Here is a 19,026-nt window from a genome sequence, read left to right on the forward strand (position 1 = left end):
ACCGAGTGACATCATTGGAGGCAGTTTATCAGATTACATGCAGCTTCTTCTGGAGCCCAAAAATGTATCATACTACTATTTTAACTTATTCACAAGTACTCCCAAGACCTACACACTTTAATGTGTAAAATTGGTGTACTTACCCTTTAAGCCAACCAGCTGCAGGCTGCAGATACATACTTAGCATGCAGACATGAAAGTGAGATGAATATTGTTATTTAACTCTTAGCATTAAGTGTTTTGGCTTTTGTTTACTGGAAAGAAAATTCACGAATAACAAATGAAATACTTTGCAATCAACAAATACATTTAGTCAGAAACATAATGCCAGTTTCTTAGAAATGAATGTAATTTCTATGAGACAAGGTAGAATATTTTGCTCTTGCAACAAGTCTTAAGAAGGCTGGAGATGTTGGTTGGGTATTAAAAGGATGTGAAAAGGCTTTGAGGCTGAGGACTGTGGCTCTCTCATCCTGTTTCATAGCAACAGTCAACATGTTGTTTTCCTGAATGATGGACGTCCACACCAGAACAAAAACTATTAATAAATAGTTTTCATACCATAACTACGACTGTGGCAAACAATATCTTTGAGATCACTTTCAGAGCAATTTGATGAATAATTTGTTTTTAAAGATGGCAGCTCTTGTACAGAGTGTTGGATTCTCCTAACTCCTCTCATCTTTGGAGAATTTGTGAACCCATATCCTCGTGGTTTTCTTTTTGTTTCTGTGTGCAACCTACAGGAGTAACAGGTCAAGAACCATCTTCCTAAGCTGCCGACATGTCATCGTTCATAATTGTGGATACTCATATCGTTATCATTGTAGTTATCATGGACGGCCCTTTAACCAAAGAGAATTTAGTAACCTAAACCATTCTGTAAACAGTGTGTAGCAGTGTAGTTGTGTTTGGACCGGTCACACGGATCACTTTGGAAAGGCTCTGACAAACCACCTACTTTGTCCAGTTTGCTCGAGACATACAAGGTCAGACTGTAGGCAGCAACTATATCAGTGACAAATGTGCTCAGGTCGCTCTGGCGGAAGGTGTGGTGGCTTTAAGCGGCCTCGCCAACGGGCCACAGATCAGTTTTACATAAAATCCCCAAAGTCCCGAGGCCTTTTCTGTGTGGTGAGAACAGGAGTGTCAGGGAGGGTGAGACATCTAACAGTCAGTTCTGTTAGCTGTGACTGGACTGCTGATGATCATCACCACAGTGACGTGTGTGTGTGTGTGTGTGTGTGTGTGTGTGCGTGCGTGCATGCGTGCGTGCGTGTGTGTGTTAAACTGATTCATCATTTTGCTGATGCACTGGGCCTCTGTTGGTCCTCTATTAAATATCACATAGATGTTGTCCACTGCTGGTTTAATGGACGTCCTCTCTGATCACTACAGCTACATTAAACCCAACACATTGCCTCCAATTAAACACTTTCTTTCTCGTTTTGTTTAATTTTTTTCAATAAAATGTGACTCTGGTACTAAATTAAAGGACTACTGTAAGCCAAGGTTTTCAACGCCATCAAGTTGCTCCGTATAAAAGTTGATTCAGGTGGTTTTAAATATGATTTTGAAAACATTGCTAATGTCTAACAAAGATTATGACAACTGTGAACTTTAAGTATATTGAAAATAATGACTTGTTGATGTCCATTGTATTCTCACCAGACCTCAGTGTACACATCTGTAAGTTTTGGGTCTCATTAGGGATGATTAGACTAAATACATTTTCCACAAAAAATAAATAAATAAATAAATAAATGAAGTAAATAAATAACGGTAGCTGTCATCCTTTCAAGAAGTACTTTACTGATGTTGGTGTGTTAGATGTGAGCTGAGTTTGGGTGCTTTATTAGCCAATTAGTTAATTTATGCAGGTTTTATCTTTGATCAGTGACAGAGCAGTGGTGTAAACAGTGGTGGAGTGGTGGAGATGCCTTCAGTGCCATGGTGGTGAAAACGAGGTCAGCTAATTGGGACGGCTAAATATATTTCACAGGGTGCACCTTCTCCTTGGAAGGTGACGCAGTGCCAGAGTCACTGCTGCGACAAATTTAACACGCTGCTGATAATGAGGTGATCAGGACCTTCTGATGACCACACAGTGTCTGATGAGTGCTTATAAATATGTCTGTGGTACAAATAATGTAAAGGAACTGCAGAGAAACTTGGGAAGTTGTTAGAAAGTGTTGTTTTCTGTTTAATGCTGTTGTTCATCAACATATATATTTTTTTTTTTTTAAACTCTTTATTTATTTTGCTTTTTTGTTTTACATAAACAAGAGTCATTGCACAACAATGCAATTCACCAAAATGATAGAAGATGAAGAAAAAGAAAAACAAAAAAGAAAAAAAAAAAAAACAATCAACATATATATTTAATGTAAATATTAATAATGGTAGAATAAGTGTCAGTATTTGACGAGTGAGGCTCAACAATCAACTATCTTACAAATTGGACCTTTAATGAAGCAACGAATGAAGAAGTAAAATGCAAAAAGATTTTTGAGAGATAAATCTCTTTTACTCTCCACCAGGTCTTAAAATGCATCCGTGGAAGATATTTGTTTTCCATGTGGAAGTTTGAGTACACGTTTGTTGATGCAGTTTAATCTCGTGTTGGATTTAGAAAATTCACATGTTTAACCTCGTCCAGCTCCTTCTGATATCCTTCTGAAGGTTGAGCGTAAGTCCTTCCTCAGGGCACACGACGCATGAATGAACCTCACCCACAACCCCCACTGTGACTCACCTGAGTTTCACCTGTGAGTGTCGAGTCAGTGAAAACAGCCCCGCATGCAGCCAGCGCAAGTGCATTAAACACATGCACATCTTGGATATATATTTAAAAAATGCAATATTTCTAATGATATTTTAAATGCAGCTGAATAAATCTGGAACATACAGTAATATGCATCATGGCTGTCTGCTCTGCTCTGCTTCTACATGTACAGATTTCTCTTAGGAATTCATCTTATGTCGTACATTGTCTTCATCACAAAGCTCAATGCTATTGACTTCACTGGTTCACAGAAGACCCATTAAAAACATCCAAGAGGAGTTTTGACACCAACCAGCTCTCACAGCTAAACACAGACAAACCAGACACACATGCACATGTGCACGTACAGTTTCTATTCACTGTGCACTATTGTCTGTAACTACAATGTTCGGATTACAAGTCCCCAAGTCCTCAGTGTGTTTATCTCACTTGAACACTCCCAGATTAAGTGAGAACTGCATTTTTTTCTCATTTTATCTTTTCGAACAGAAAGATATGGAGGGAAAAGCGGGTCCAGACCACAGCTTACAGACCCGGCAGTGAGCAATAACAAGATTTGTTTCAACATTCTGCTCGTGGTGCATAATTAGAGTGACCTCATCAACACTGTTAAGAAAAAGATTTACCCAGTCACTTCTTTTCCTCTGTGTTCAGAGGGGGATTTCTGCCGGCAAATGCTGCCTGGTTTCATTGAAAAGCAGTCAGATGTGACCGAGGCTTAATGGCTTTTTCAACAATCCTCACTGTTTCTAAAAGTTAATGTTTGTGGCTGGCTTTTCTTCCTTAATTAAACATTTCTCAGTTCCTCACAGAAGAGGCACACGTAGATCAGCCCATCACAAACTTCTTGCACAAAATCCTCTCTGAACGGTCGCTGCATGCAGAAACGGGCGGTGCACTGCTTCTGGATGTGAATCACCACACTTGGTAATAAAGTAACATGTTGTCAAACTGTTCGCTCTGGCATAAGCTGCAGCACAGTCGTGGGGATATCCAGTCGCTAAGCATGAGCTCAGAGAGTTTTAATCCTGGGCGAACTCAGCAAGCTCACCAGCAGAGAGGGTGTCAGCAGAGAAAGCCTCAGAAACTCGACAATGGAGAGAGTGACGCAGAGACAGGAGGAAACTCTACAGCTCTATTAGCTTCAGGGGGCGGCAGTGAGGAGCGCTACAACATATTTGTTCTCCTCTTCGATGCCATGACGAGATAGGAGTTTTGTTCCTCGTCTAAGAAACAAATGTGAGATTTGTCACACAGTCCATATCATTCTCATTTTTCAAAACACAAATGTGACATAAACATAAACAAAGATGATTTCATCAGCTATAGCAGATGAATGCGGTGATAACGGGGATGTAATGATGGAGAATCAAGGAGGGTGAGGAGGAAAACATGAAACAAAGGATATGATTATGTTGTGTCCTCTTGGTGAGAATTGGGCACAGAGTGTCATCAGTACTGTCCTCGCGAGTCAGCTGGTAACGTGTTCACCTTGTGTGTGTGTGTGTGTGTGTGTGTGTGTGTGTGATCAATGTAGAGGGAACTAAAATAGAAGCAGTTTGGAGTATTTTGCCAGGTGGTCACATGTCTGTCTGTCTGTCTGTCTGTCTGTCTGTCTGCTGTAGAAAAATAGAGTGGAGAGAAAATGTATTTAAATATTTTCACCTGAAATTGATAGTATGTTGGACAAATCACAACTTACATGGTAAAATACATTGTCGGATAAACGAGTGCTCTGGTTGGTTCAACTGACAAAATTATTTTTCTGGAAGAAAATCTGTCGACATCATAAAACTTTAATTCCTGAAACTGGATTTAAATGAAAACTTTTCAGCATAATTTTTAACTTCTTTCTTTCAGGCTTTGTTCCCTTCAGTCAGCTGTTACCCAGGAACATAAGTGCCATGAACTACATGTAACCTCAACTCTCCTCTGAGGAATGTTTCATCCTCTTCGCTGAATTGTACAAAATCATTTTCCCATTAGATGTTGGCAGTGAACGACGACACATTTTGGGTTCTATTAGCTCCGGTTAGACAAAAGTGAAATTAGATTAATGAGGCCTGATCTCTCTGCGGCCACAGCTCCGGCCAATGTCATCTGCTAAACAGATTAGGAACGCCGCCACAGACTGATGGAGGTGATCGGACTGCTGTTAACGGTTTGTCTCCGATGGCTGTGATGAACATTTAATTGCTCGAGTCAACGAATCTGTAAAGACTTTGGAAGCACATGAATACTGGCAGGCGATGAAAGCTGGCCTTGCCCCGGCTTATTTTGGCCCATTCTTGTTGAGCAGTGCATTTCTGAGGACTCTGAGGGGTAAGAGGCAGCAGGGGCTGTTGGGGTAACCTTAAGCTCAAAGAGCTTTTGATTATGGAGCGAATGCTTTCAGCACTCTAGACTAATTAGAAAGTCTGAGGTTGAAGTATATGAATAACATACTTTCTGCGTCACAAAATCTTGCTTGATGTCGTTGAGTGGAGCATTCGACCCACTCTTAACATTTTGGCTCACTTGCCAAGGGCTGGTAAACTTAGAAAATCACCTGCCAAGTATATATTAATCAGCATCAACTGATTAATTTGATTATTTTTCATTAAAGACGATTCAAGCCTGAACATGTCAGTGTTTCTTGTGGTTTAACTTCCTACGTTGCAGCAGTGGTGCAGGAGTGTGACACAATGTGTCAGGTTGGGCTGCGGTACTGTTTACTGTGTAAACTGTTGCAAAGACGAGCTGAAACCGACCTGAAGCTGTCGGCCTGAGAGGCACATTTTTTAGCATGATTTTATTTTGATAATGTTTTGTCACTCTCTTTGTCACTTTTCTCATTGAGTTGCTGGTTAAAGACGTATGTAATCTGAATTCCCCTTTCAATGATTTTCTTTAAATCATATCCTCCGTCTCCTTCTGCACAGACACACAGGAGTGTCCTGATAATGTAACAATAATATAAATTAAGATTATGGCCACCATTTTATTTCATCTTTTTTTTTCTCCATTACTTCAGTACAGCAAATGACTCTTAATACCACAATACCCATGAGCCCTAGCTGCCGTTGCTATGGTGAATAGCTGTTGCTATGGAGAATAGACATGAATCAGAACTGTTGTGAATTCAGCTGCCTCGTCATTGTAGTGGGAGCAGACATCAAAATTAGTACCTTGCATGTGAAAGTGAATTGATTTAAGATGCATGTTATCAGTTTTCTAACAGCTGTATGTTTCAGCTGCAGACCATCAACATGTGACAGGATCAGAGCCTTGATGCACAGAGAAATGCACTCGTTGGGAGTGGTAGTTGACTTCGTTCTTTACATTTTACGAGTTTTCTTTATCAAAGAACAAGACAATTTCGTATAAATGATCACAGTTTTTTGTCCATCCAAGCCTTTGCAGTGCTCCAACTATCAGCCACCTGCTGAACCACTGTCTGAGCAGAAAATTACTTTTACTTCTGGAACCAAGTGTGCCTGGAATAATTTCATAACCCTATTCGAGACAGGAAGAATTAGTTTAGGTTTAATTTAAGTTCTTCACGGTCCAAGTGTGTCTGTCGCGTTCAGCAGGGACAACGTCTGAGAACAGACGAGGACTGAATCTCGCAGACTGCCTGATTCATTTACCAGAGACAAAGTTTAATGACCTGCTGTTAATTTCGACCCAAACTCCACAAATGAAGCTGCTCAGTGCCTAACGGTACAAGAAAGTGGCTGTAAAGAGTACTCACTGTGTAGGCGTGTGACAAAATTAAAGCAGGAATTGAACCTTTCCAGAGCATCCCGCTTTAAATAAAGGCTGAAGAAAAGCTTCTACGAGAGTGTGTTGAAAACATTCCCTCATTCCCATGTTGCTCAGACCACAGCAGTCTGTCTTTATGCAGCTCAGCATGAGTGCATCTCATCAATGATGGCTGCCACAGCCGGTACAGAAGTGGCAGCATGCCTACTTACGCCAGGCGAGCTAATATCTGATGTATGCACTCCAATTCCCTTCGTCAGCAAGTCATCACAGTTATATTGTGGAGAGTGAAATCACTCATTAGTTTATTACACTGGAACACACATATGTCCACGTCAATAAGCCTGATTAACTTACATCTGATCAATACACATTTACAAGCAACATACCAATCTGCTGACCCCGGTGCGCTGCTTGAGAAACAGCCTGCAACCTCAGGATTACTGACACACTCAGCATCCAGCCATGTTTACCTTCAGTCTGCAGTGCACTTCTCTGGTCCGTGCATAATGAATGTTAGAGGCCAGCAAAGGTACTGTATTGTATGTACCTGAGCACGAGTCATGAATGATTGCACAGATGAGTCAACAAGATGAGGATGTAATACAAATAATGTGATGCAAATACACACAGAGTCTTCATGAAGGCAGGCTGCATAAAAGGAACAACTACAATCATTTAACTACGAGGGCCTCTTAAGAATATATATTAAGGATGTTAAATAATCTACCGCGGACACATCTACTGCTAATAGGTGGCGGTGAAGCAGCACAGCGTAGCACATGCACTCTGCTACATGACCCTCGTAGGAGAAGCCTGACATGATTTTATGCCTGAGCAGAAATCAAACACAACACGGCACCATTACAGCATATCATGCCTCAGCACAGATATGAAGAATTAATGTACGGTATTTGGTTAATGCTTGACTCGTACTGTACACAACATGGCTTATTCCCACTGTATTAAAAAGTCATAGGTCCACTCATTAAAGTTTCACACGTCGACTGGCCTACAGTGGATCTTTTTACCGTAACACAAGCACTCCCCTGGCAGTACTTATGGAAAGCTATCCATTAATCAGCCGGAAGAGAGACTGAAAGAGACGTCTCTTAATGCTTGTGTGCAGCCCTCATGCGCACTAAAGGATTGTAATAAACGTCTTGGATGCATACATTGTCATGAGTTATAGCGGAGAGCTGTGAAGCATTCACAAATAAAAGTCAGAAGAGTTTGTTTCTTAGATGAAAAATGTGATTTTCCTGACTGAACACAAGGAAGTATTTGCCTACAAGATTTAGAGGATCTTTGCTAAACTTCTACCTTAACATACCTCTCTCCTGTGCTTCAGTCTGTTCACAGTTCTCAAGAGGAGTCTACGCCATTTTCGGATTCTACGACAAGAAGTCTGTCAACACCATCACGTCATTCTGCGGGACGCTCCATGTCTCCTTCATAACCCCCAGCTTCCCTCTGGATGGGAATCAGCAGTTCATCATCCAGATGAGACCTGATATCAAGGGGCCCCTCCTCAGCCTTATCGAGTACTACAAGTGGGACAAGTTTGCCTACCTGTATGACAGTGATCGAGGTAAGACACCATTTTGTGTTTCTTGAAAGCGTCTTTCGGGATCAGATTAACCAAAAGTTGCCTTTTGCCCATTTAATTTCCTCCTAAATAGCTTTAAGCCTTTAAGCCTGCCTTTTTTGTATCATCGTGTTCCAGCTCACACTGAGGCTACATTTACAGTGAGTGAAAATTTAAAAACCCAAGATTTTTAATGACTCTACGCAATATTCCGCCAGACTTACCCACTATCTTTGGAGACTTAGGCATCTCAAATGAAATTTAAAATAAAGATCCTTGGGTTATAACACTGTCTGGATGCACAGCATGACTTTGTTGGAAGCTGCAGCCGTCCTTATGGAATATATATGAGGATATAGCTACATATTTAGACCAGGCAACTGAATTCATTTTAACATGACAGCGGTTTTAGTCCTTCAGATGAACAAAGTAATTACCTCTCTCTCAGAAAAGGGAGCAGCGATTTGACTTCATCCAATCCAACGATCGTGCGTAAACTGCTTCTCTCAGAACGAGCAGCAGTTATATGCAAAACAGCCTGCATGTAGCACAGCACAGGTACATCTAGGGAAAGTGCATTTTGGTTCATTACAAACAGCTTGTCACATACAATCAGCGATAGCACCTGCTGTGTTCGAGAGTCTGTTTTATGTAACATCAAGGGGAGGAGAGACAGAGTCATATCCGACATACAGTCGAGGTGATGATGTGCCCCGCAGACGTGGACTCACTCGTTCTTCACAGAGGTGTGACTTTTTTGCATCATCCGTGTATGATATGAACACTGAGTCCTAGAAATCTACCTAGAAATCCTTTCTGTATGTTCATGGCAGACATTTTGACTTGTCTTAGGAGGAAAAGCACAGGTGTGGCCAATAACGTCAATGATGTGTCTCAGTCAGCCATGTCAGTGAGTGAGCATGCACACTGCCACAGCCCTGAAACAGGTTCACCATAGTGAAGTTCCACCTGTGCTTTTCCTGCTTTGACAGGAACGTCAAAATGTCTGCTGTGAAAAGGGTCTATTGTGCAGATATTAAATATCATGCAGTAGAACCAAAAGGAGGAATCTTTAAATACAGAACTTCTTAGCCACCGGAGTGGCTTTTGAAGACCTATTGTACTTTTGTTTTGCTTTCCTTCATAAAGGTTCTTGTGCATGTAAAAGATCTTAAAAATGAAAAAGGTCAAAGTCTGCACCAACAGAAGCTCCTCTCTCCCACAGAAAACACTGCTCCTGAAACGTATCGTCAGTAGTCCCGCCTGTGACATCACTCTACATCATCATAAGAATTCATTAAGCACAGCTGCTCTGTTGTTGTTAGCTGTACTGGGTCAGGCGTGTATGAGCTGACCAATCAGAGCAGGCTGGGTATTCGGGACGGGGAGCCTTAAAGAGACAGAAGCTAAAACAGAGCGTCTCAGACAGAGGGGGAACACAGAGCTGCAGCAGAATGAGGAAACTGGTGTGTTTTTTAGCACTAAAGCATTTAAACCTCTTCTAGTCGTCACTCAAAATAAAATGATGAACCTGAAATTGATCATTGTATATCTCCTTTAACAGAAACGCTCATTGGTTGCAGTGTAATAATACATTTCCTTACTTTGTTTTTCCACTCAATAGAATCCAATCTGTTGTTTTGGTTTGTTGCACATTCACTTCATGTCTTTCTTCAGCTATGCACTGCTTCACATTCACACCTGGGAGCTACTCAGTCTTGTATTGCTGGCCTCTGGGTCAATGTGGCCTTTTACTGAAGAGACAAATAACACACACACACACACACACACACACACACACACACACACACACACACACTCAACTCCTAATAAGTTTGACAAGAACACCCTATAAGACCAGACAAGGCAACCGGATCACACATATGCAAACCCACTTACTTATCTGGTTAGTGGTTCAATAATGCTGCTGTCTGCAGATCGTCACTTGGTGAATAGTTCGGTAGATTCCTGCTCTGTTCATCTTTTCAAACGCTTGTTTGAACAACTTGTCATTTCGAGTCTTTCAACCATTGAGGCCTTCAACAATCTTTAACTCCCATAGCTGTGGCTCCTTAGAGTCCATGATGAAAAATAGCATTCATTATTCATCATTCTGCACATTAATACAGAAATAATGATATTAAAAAAAACCTTTCTTATGGAATATGAGAAAATGTTGCAGTCAGGAGTAAACGTGTCTCTATGCTGAGCCTGAGCTCCTGTTATTGCGATCCTGGATAAGATCACAGATTGGTTTTATGCGAGGCAGTCAAAGATGAGAAATTATCCACCCTCGAACTGTAATATCCAGACTTACTTCATATTCAAATCTATTCCCTCTCTATTCTTTGATCCCTTTCATCAGTGACTTTTTTCTTCTTTTCGATGCTGATATAAGTCTGGAAATTTTAATTTTCTTCGCAGACGTTTTTCTTCACTGTCTGAATGCTTCAACGCAGGATACATCGTTTATCAGCCTTAGCAATTTTGTGTTTTTCCAACTCACATCCAGCGTCTGAATATCACACAACATGGCTATTTAAAACTGGAGACAGCTGAGAAAGACGAAAGTAACGTGTAAGGTTAAAGAACACGGGATTGTGTTACCTCACTTTGCTGCGTCGTGTGACTCATTCCATCGTGTCGTCTGCTAATTACGATTCTTCTGACTCGTACCCTTCAGCCTCCTGCAGCACAGAGGGACCATCCAGGACTGTAAAATGAAACAAATAAAGTTTTGTCCTATTTTAATACTTTTACTGCAATAGAAGAATATAATCAAGACGTCAGCAGTATCAAGTTACAGTGGGCTTACATTGTAAAGTCGTTTTAAAAAGGGCAACACTTCTTAAGCTCCTTTATTGCCTCCCTTTATAGAGAGAAAATCACTCATTATTTTTATTTTCAGAGGAGTTTTGGGATCACTTTTAAAAAACGCTTTGAGGCCACTGAATGGCACTTGATGAATGCTCGAAGATGGCTTACAGGAACAATTAAATAAGACACTCGCTGGCTTAAAATAATAGGAAGTGAATCTATGCTCGGAGAAGTGGGATACCCAGTGTAGTGCCAATGGCTTGGGAGGGATTTAATGCATTTCTGCTCTGCATTACCTTCAACACTCCATCGCTTCACATCACTTAGTATCTGCCGCTGCACCTTTTCCCCTCACACACACTCACTTCGCTTTCACTTGATCTATCTACAGTATCTCCCTCCCTCTCATCCCTTTTCCACATGGTCCCCTTCCTCTTCACCCACAACCCATTGCTAATCTTCCCCAGTCAGCCTCGCTCTGACTGACGGCAGAGCCAAACACCGCTCCCCTCCAAAATCGGAGCGCAGGATTCCACCAGCTGCTTCAGATCGTCCTCGCGCTGATGCTAGCTCTGACCTGCTGTCTCTACTGTACGTCCGCAATGGCACTGAAGGCCCTGTTGTGCATATTTCATCATTGCATGGCTGTCTAATTAGGTCAGTGTGATCCACTCATTCCCATGGCAACCAAAGTGTAGAGAGAGAAGGAGAGAGAGAGAGGGAGAGAGAGATGGTAAGTGACTGAGCTGGTTGGTAAATGATGCAAGGATGAGTGTGTGGGTGTTTCTCAGTCAAAGAGGGAGAGGAGGCAGTAGAGTTGCCACTGGTTAGCATAAATTCTATTAGCACGTTGAGACTAATGGATGGACCAACACCACCACTGTCAGCTGTTGTCAGTAAGTCAGTTGACATAATGGATGTTTGTACGTGGGCGGAGGCACTCTGAGCGTTCGCTTTTGTATTCCTGAATGCAGATCTGTCCTCAGTCTGACTTTTGTGCATATTCTCACCAAATCTTTGACATTTCTGCATTAAAATGTCTAAAAACAAGACTTTTTTTATTTATATCCCAAATGTTTTCAACAATGTTCAAACCCAGAGAAATACACATTCCCACAATCCTATGGAATTGTGCCTCATTGCCAGATTTTGTGTGAATTCAGCTGAAGCGTATAGCTTCATCCTGTCTGCTGTGTGTGGCCACTGGCCAGCCCTGTGGGAGTGTAGTTCAGCCACGCCCCTCACCATGTTCAAACAGACGCAGACCTGTAACTCTCAAGTCACAGAGGAGAGGCCTATTCATCGGGCATCATGCAGAAACATTCATCACAGGGTTTGAGAGAATGGCAATTTCACTTTAAAGTGTACATAATGTGACCAGAATTAGACATTTTCAGATTTGAATACATAAGGTACTCTTCTGGAAAACTACAGAATGTTTTAGAAACCTCCAAAACACAAAAATAACTTACTTACTAACTTACTCTGAGTCCAAGCTCCGACCATAGCAACTGCTACTAGCCCTGTGTGCGCCTTTTGCTGTGATTATAGCCATTATGTTGCTGTGACTATGGCTTTTGCTATTGCTGTTCAGCAACGTTTTGTTTCAGCATCTAAACTGTGCCCATCACCACAGTCAACCACTCGCGTCTGCTACTGTTGGAGCTTAGCCCTAGCCATGATCATCTATGAGAGGATGAACTCTCCTGAGAAAATGACCAAGCCAATTCCAGTTCTTTCTCTAATGGCAGCCCTGCATGCAAGCACAAAACTCTGCTCCCATATGTTTCAAACAGAGCCCATAACCACTTACCAACTGATTTAAGTGGTGCTTGGTATTGGTATTATGTAGAAAGTGGACAGGTATACCTGGGGAGAGATGTTGGACCTTTACAAGGGTGGATGAGCGAGGAAACAATAGCTGGAAGCAAAGAGATTATAGCTTATATGAAGCTGCATTTGCAGGTATTGAACTGCTTTGCTGTATGCATTATTTATGAGCCTCTTCTTATTTGAATAGTTTTGCATCACATTATGCGTATGCTCATACTTTAACGTACATCGACTCATTGCGATGTTGTGATCAATGAGCGGGAAGTTAAGCTGTTACAGTCGAGGCTGCATGTGCTCATGAGAAGAGATGAAATAATCTTCTCACTGGGAAAAAAGAAGTTCAAAATCACACAATAACGAAAAGCTACTTTACACACTAGCTTGTGTCCCGTTATCCTCCTCTGACCTTTTAAATACAGGGCAACTCTGGGGTAAATGCGAGATCACATAACTCTCCAAAGCAGTGGTGGCTCTGTGCCTGTTTGAATGGATGGCATAATGTTGGCTGCGAGCCAGGACATAACATATGTCTCATTCTAAACAGACGCGATAATAAGCCATTTTTCCAAGGGGAGTACGCAGCAGTCTGTGAACTGCAGAGGAAATCAGTGGAGCCAAGTCTCCACTTGAGTTCTGGATTTAGAGCAGCGACAACGGTTTTTATTATACGGTTATCACAAGGCTCATTGTACAGATACATAGATAATATCTGGAGTCGGCTGATGTGCAGCAGGGTGGAAAAAGAAAGCCGAATCATTAGAGTTGTCTAAACAGCGGTGAACTGCGTGACCTTTAGATGATTGTGGGGGTATTAACTCAGCGGTAAAGACACCTGTGAAGCTGTATTAAACTGAGAATACACCTTCAATCCACACATACCACGGGTAATAATGCATTACTCATTACTCTTTTCAGTTACTCATCCGAGTCACTCCTTTAAAAGAGCAGTTTGTAAGATGGTTGATTGTTATCAAATACTGATGCTTCTGGTTAGTGGCTGGCCGAACCTACTAAATAAAGTAGGTTGTTCAGTATTTGATGACCTGCGAATGATACTCAACAATCAACCATCTCACAAACTGCTCCTTTAACATGTTGGGGTTGGCTTACTAGATGTGAGAGTTAATATGATGTTTGTCTCTGTCAGTTCAGTGCAGATTTGCTTGGTACAGGTGCTACAAGTCAGGAGAAATGGCTGGCATCTGCAAAGAGAGGAGGATTACACCTTTTGATAACAAAAAAATGGTTTCATTTACACATTGTGTTTGGATGCTGTGAGGAGAGGCTGTAGTAGCTCATGATGCTCAGTGAATCCCTGCAAATCGTTGCCTGGCTGCATGTTTAACCGCACTGCTTCATAGTAACCTCCACCAAGGAAGTTATGTTTTGACCCAGGTCCGTTTGTTGGTTGGTTGGTTGGATGGATGGTTGGTTGGTTGGTTGGTCGGTTTGTCAGCAGGATTACACAAAAAACCACTGAACGGATTTACACAAAACTTAGATGGAGGATGGGTCTCGGGCCAGAATAGACCCCATTAACTTCGCTGAGGATCCAGATAAAAAAATGAAAAAAATATGGCGTATTTAGGTGGCTGGTGTTTAAAGAAAGAGTACGAAAGAGGACTGTACTGGGTGCCATTCTAGTTTAATCATGAATACACTAGATGCAGCACGTGGGTCTGAAGGCGTTGGAGTCTTTGGAAGGCACGTTTGATGGAGTTGGACTGAATAATTTTGGCCAGTGAGTGATGCATTACGTACTACTGAGTACTTCATACAAAAGACCTGATTGATTAAACTTTTGACAACATGCACAAGGCCTCCTACCACAGCTAAAATGACAAATCTGTATCCATTTTTTAAAGTTCGCTTGTGGCTACATTCACTCATGGTTGGGTCCATTTCACCGGTGATATTAAAGTGAAGAAAAGATTTAGCTCTGGTTACCTTGTGCTCAAACATAGAACACTAGTCAAGATATTGTTTTTGAGGCCTCGTTATCTTGCCATTAAACCCACTAAAATAACGCTTTTGAGAATTTGCCTCTGCAAAGTGAAACCTTTTTTTGCTTCTTTAATTGTTTTGTAGGTGAAGCTGAAGCTTTGTCCCACATTAAGCGAGGAACCTTGCATATGAATATTTCTTTAGAACAGTGTTGAGGCTACTGTACCAGAACCCTTTTCAAAATATAATGCAAAAAATGTAAGAAAATGTAAAACTCATCCTTTATAATAATAACTTTACATTTAAGACGTACAGTATGGAGCCACATACACTATCGAGCACGATACAAGGACACCGACACCCTCACATACAGTTCAAAGACACAAGCTGCATAAAATTATAATTTAACCTTAACCACCATCAATGCATAGTCCTTGCTTTATCTTCACTTTAATCACTTTTATCTCTCTAAATTCTAATTATCTCATTTAATAAGCATTGATGAAACAGTCAAATTTAACCACACCGTAATGGCCTTACTGTAATTGTGATGTATAGTTCATTCAGATAAAACTGCAAGCCTCCATTTTCCTCCCCACCATCATAAAACCACCGCCGTGCATTGCATGAAATTGATTACATCTGTAATTCACCTCGCTGTAGCAAGGCGGAATGAAACACTCGACCCTTTTATCAAACCACTCTCCAACTGCCCTCTGCAGACCAGGGATCAATATCAGTGGAGATTCAGCTGTGAAACTAGATAGAGAGGGCGATGGGAATACAAGTTAAAATGGAGACTGTAGTCTTTGCCTTTAACAGACTGCGCTTCAGATTGATCGGCAGGTGCTGCATGTAATTGAATTACTCAGAAACGGCAGCGTGTGTCTGTTCACTCGTTTTACGGGCCGTGAGGTAAAGAATTAAACATGAGTGCAAACGATGGTATTGATGCAAAGAGTATTATATCAACACTTAGCCAGTTCTACAAAGAGCAGGGGGAAGTTTCCTCCAGCCTGTTTGAGCTCTTCAACTAAACTTAGTCATTTTCACTGGTGGGAAACCAGCGAGTGACGAGGAAGAGATGGAGGAAGTCACATGTCTCTGTCTTTCCTAAAGGCCGAGAGAAGGGTGACGACAGGGAACGACCAAAATTGAGCTTGTTGGCAGTCACACTTTCATGCACGTTACATTTCATGGCAAGGAGTTAATAAATAATAATTGAAACCTCGTTCAGATTACCCCCTAATTACCACAATAATTAGCTCAGAATGTATTGAACATTACTCCCAATATTATTTAATGATGATATTCAGCTATTTTCTAACCATCAGTCAATAAATAGCTGAGCTTCTCTTCAATACATTTCCAGGAAACTTCCAACTTGTCTCTGCTTCACTTCTGCTGACCGCACCACTTTAATTTCAAACTAGTTTCTGTCTAACTTCCCCTCAGTAGGCCACTGGATTGAGAGGAGTTGTTGCAGTTTCTGCCCAACTTCTGCCGACAGAATAGCAATCAGAAGGATTTCTGACTTGGAATCATTTAGTTTGAGGAAGTTTTGTAACATCTGGCATATAATTTCTGAGAGACAGGATAAAACAACTGCCATGTTGTTAAAGTCGTTTGGTCTGATGGAGATGGAAAGCTGCATATCGTCTGCATAGCAGTGAAACCTGATGTTGTGTTTCTGATAATATGACCAAAGGGAATCATGTAGATAGAGAATAACAACGGACACAGAACTGACCCCTGGGGTACGCCACAGGAGAGAGGGAGGGGGCACGGGAGAGAGGGTTTAGCCAATTAAAAAATTATGATTGTAAATATTAACAGTTTGTTCTTGTTATTAATTTATTTGCAAATGTATTGCTGTCTCAAAATATTAAAAGAGCAACATTTTAATTTGGGTGGTGTGAAAACATTATTAGTCCTCAAGAGGCAATAAAGGAGGGAAACTTTTAGGACATGAAATTAGTCACTTGATTCTTGTTTATGAAGTTGTGTTTGTTAGTCGTAAGCAATTTATCATGCCTAATTATAAAAAAGATGACATTTGGGAAAATAAACTGATCTGCTAAAATCATAGAAATTGGTAAAAATGTCAATGGTTAATTCACTTTACTGACCTGCAAAAGTTGGGCAGATATTTGTTTGAAATTAAGCTGCAACAACTCACAACTCAGTTTAGTGGCCTGTTGAAGAGAAGTTAGACAGTTTCCTGCAAATATATCAAATAAATGCAGTGCTCTTGACCATATCATACACTCGGTTACACCCCGCCTTTCCGAAACCCCGCTGTTCCGAAAATAGACTTCCATTCTTCGTAATGGCGGGGTTTCCCATTTTTTCTAAAGACCCTGCCCGCTATTCTGAAAAGGCTACTGGGGAAACCCTAACCCTAACCCTATTGGGAGTAATTTGAACTTTAAAGTCGGAACAGCGGTGTTTCGGAGTGGGGGTGTTTTGGAATGGAAGGCTGTCCCCCATACACTCTTCATTAGCAGCTGAAGCCTGCTCAGTTTTAACGTAACTACAGATGTTTAAGCTCCACGGTGGCATGAAGATTCAGCACCGACAGTCTCCCGTTTTGAAGTTTGGAACATCTGCAGTTCAGTGACAACTGAGCAAACTTCACGAGCAGCTGCAGGCTGTGTGATTTGGTGAAAACCATCAGAACAAGCGAGCAAGTGGATCTTGAGTAGAGACTGTTTTGTGAATGACTAAATCGTTTCGAAAATTGAGAGGAAAAATCACAAAAGGTCGTGTTCGAAAATGCGATCATAAATGCGCAGTACGAAACTTTCGGTGTTGATGCAGTCAAGTGTATTGTCAGACCCACTTTCCTCCTACATGCTGGTCAGGTTCATGGCAGAACATCTGTGACTCATCATGATGAGCTCTTTACATAAGGCGTTGAGTCTCTGTAAAACCTCCACAGGGTCTGAATTTGCAGACAGTGAATGCAGACGATAAAAGGACTATAAACAACATGGTTTTCAAGAAGTCTGACACATAATTTGTTTTGAGTTTATTGTCATATTTTCTGTATCCCTGCTGTTTGTGCTCTGTTCCCTTTGTGTGGCCACTTCTAACCTGCCCATACAATAAGTCCACACAAAATGATAAAAAGCATCCCAGACATTACTGGAGGGATATTTTGGGGGAAATTGACCACAGAGAGACGGATATTGTGCAGACAAACAAAGACAAACAATTCATGTCTCTGGTCCCATTTGTCAGCAGGATGTCTCTAGAACTTGTCTAAAAGTCTTCGGTATCAAAGCATTCTGGGAATAAATCAGTCAGACAGAGGATGAATAATTCTGCTTTTATTTTCCTCCTCAGGCTTGACGACACTGCAGGTTGTTCTGGACACAGCAGCAGAGAGGAAGTGGCAGGTGACAGCCATCAACGTGGGGAACCTGAAGGATGAGAGGAAGGATGAGGCCTACCGCTCACTGTTCCAAGATCTGGAGAACAAGAAGGAGAGGAGGGTGATCCTGGACTGTGAACAGGACAAAGTTAAAGACATCATGGAGCAGGTAGAGTGGTTTTTTTATTCAGTCTGGTAGTTTTGAGCGACTGTTGGAGGATTCACTTCCATAGTGTTCTTATTGATTCCCTTTTTAGAGCAATTTAGACATCAGTACACTGCAACAAAGAAACAATCTGAAGCATTTTGTATGATATTAACCTGATGAACCATCGAAGGAACACTTCAGTAAGTAAAATAAATGACAGAAATTAATTGAGACCTCACAGTACTCGTGTTATCTTGGGTTAGGTTAACAAGGTTTGAGATGAAGGAATACTGGATGCTGCTGCCATATGTTCAACTGTTGAAACACATATAGCACTTAACGTGGCCGTCTGTAAGGAGTCAGACTGTGGTTGATTGGTCCAGTTTGTCTTCTTTTAACTTTTCCATATTGAATTCATGTGGTTCTGGGTTTTGGATTTAATGTTAAAAGTAAACACTGGGTGAGGCAGGCCTGTGGTTTGACAGCAAGTAAGCGAGTATCTGGTCTGGTCTGGTCTGGTCTGGTCTGGTCTACCTCTGTATAGATTTTTTTTTTAGAACTAGAGCTGCAGTTCTTCAGCTTTTTAGCACTGCTGACAATAATATATATTTTGTCTGATTTTTGGTCTCCTTTTCCAAAGCTGTTGGATTGCATTGTGCATACCATCACATAGAATATTTTTATTGTTGAATGTTTTGGTTTTTGCTTGTCGTGTTTTCTTGGCTGATGGTGAACCCTGTTTGTCATAAATGGACTCAATAGTTTTACAGAAGGATTTTATGAATACACAT

The 19,026-nt window shown here is 41.2% G+C and overlaps 1 protein-coding gene across 4 annotated transcripts in view; it reads left to right on the top strand.

Annotated features, from left to right (window-relative positions):
• The window catches only part of gria2b (glutamate receptor, ionotropic, AMPA 2b), a 62,870-nt gene that overhangs the window by 23,528 nt on the left and 20,316 nt on the right, over window positions 1–19,026 (top strand). For all 4 annotated transcript variants that reach the window (XM_073487445.1, XM_073487446.1, XM_073487447.1 and 1 more), the window contains 2 exons: window positions 7,881–8,120; window positions 18,060–18,256. In XM_073487445.1, the coding sequence (XP_073343546.1) occupies window positions 7,881–8,120; window positions 18,060–18,256 (437 nt within the window). The remainder of the gene's footprint in view (window positions 1–7,880; window positions 8,121–18,059; window positions 18,257–19,026) is intronic.

This window comes from Pagrus major, chromosome 18 (assembly GCF_040436345.1).
Source record: "Pagrus major chromosome 18, Pma_NU_1.0".
Lineage (NCBI taxonomy): Eukaryota > Metazoa > Chordata > Actinopteri > Spariformes > Sparidae > Pagrus > Pagrus major.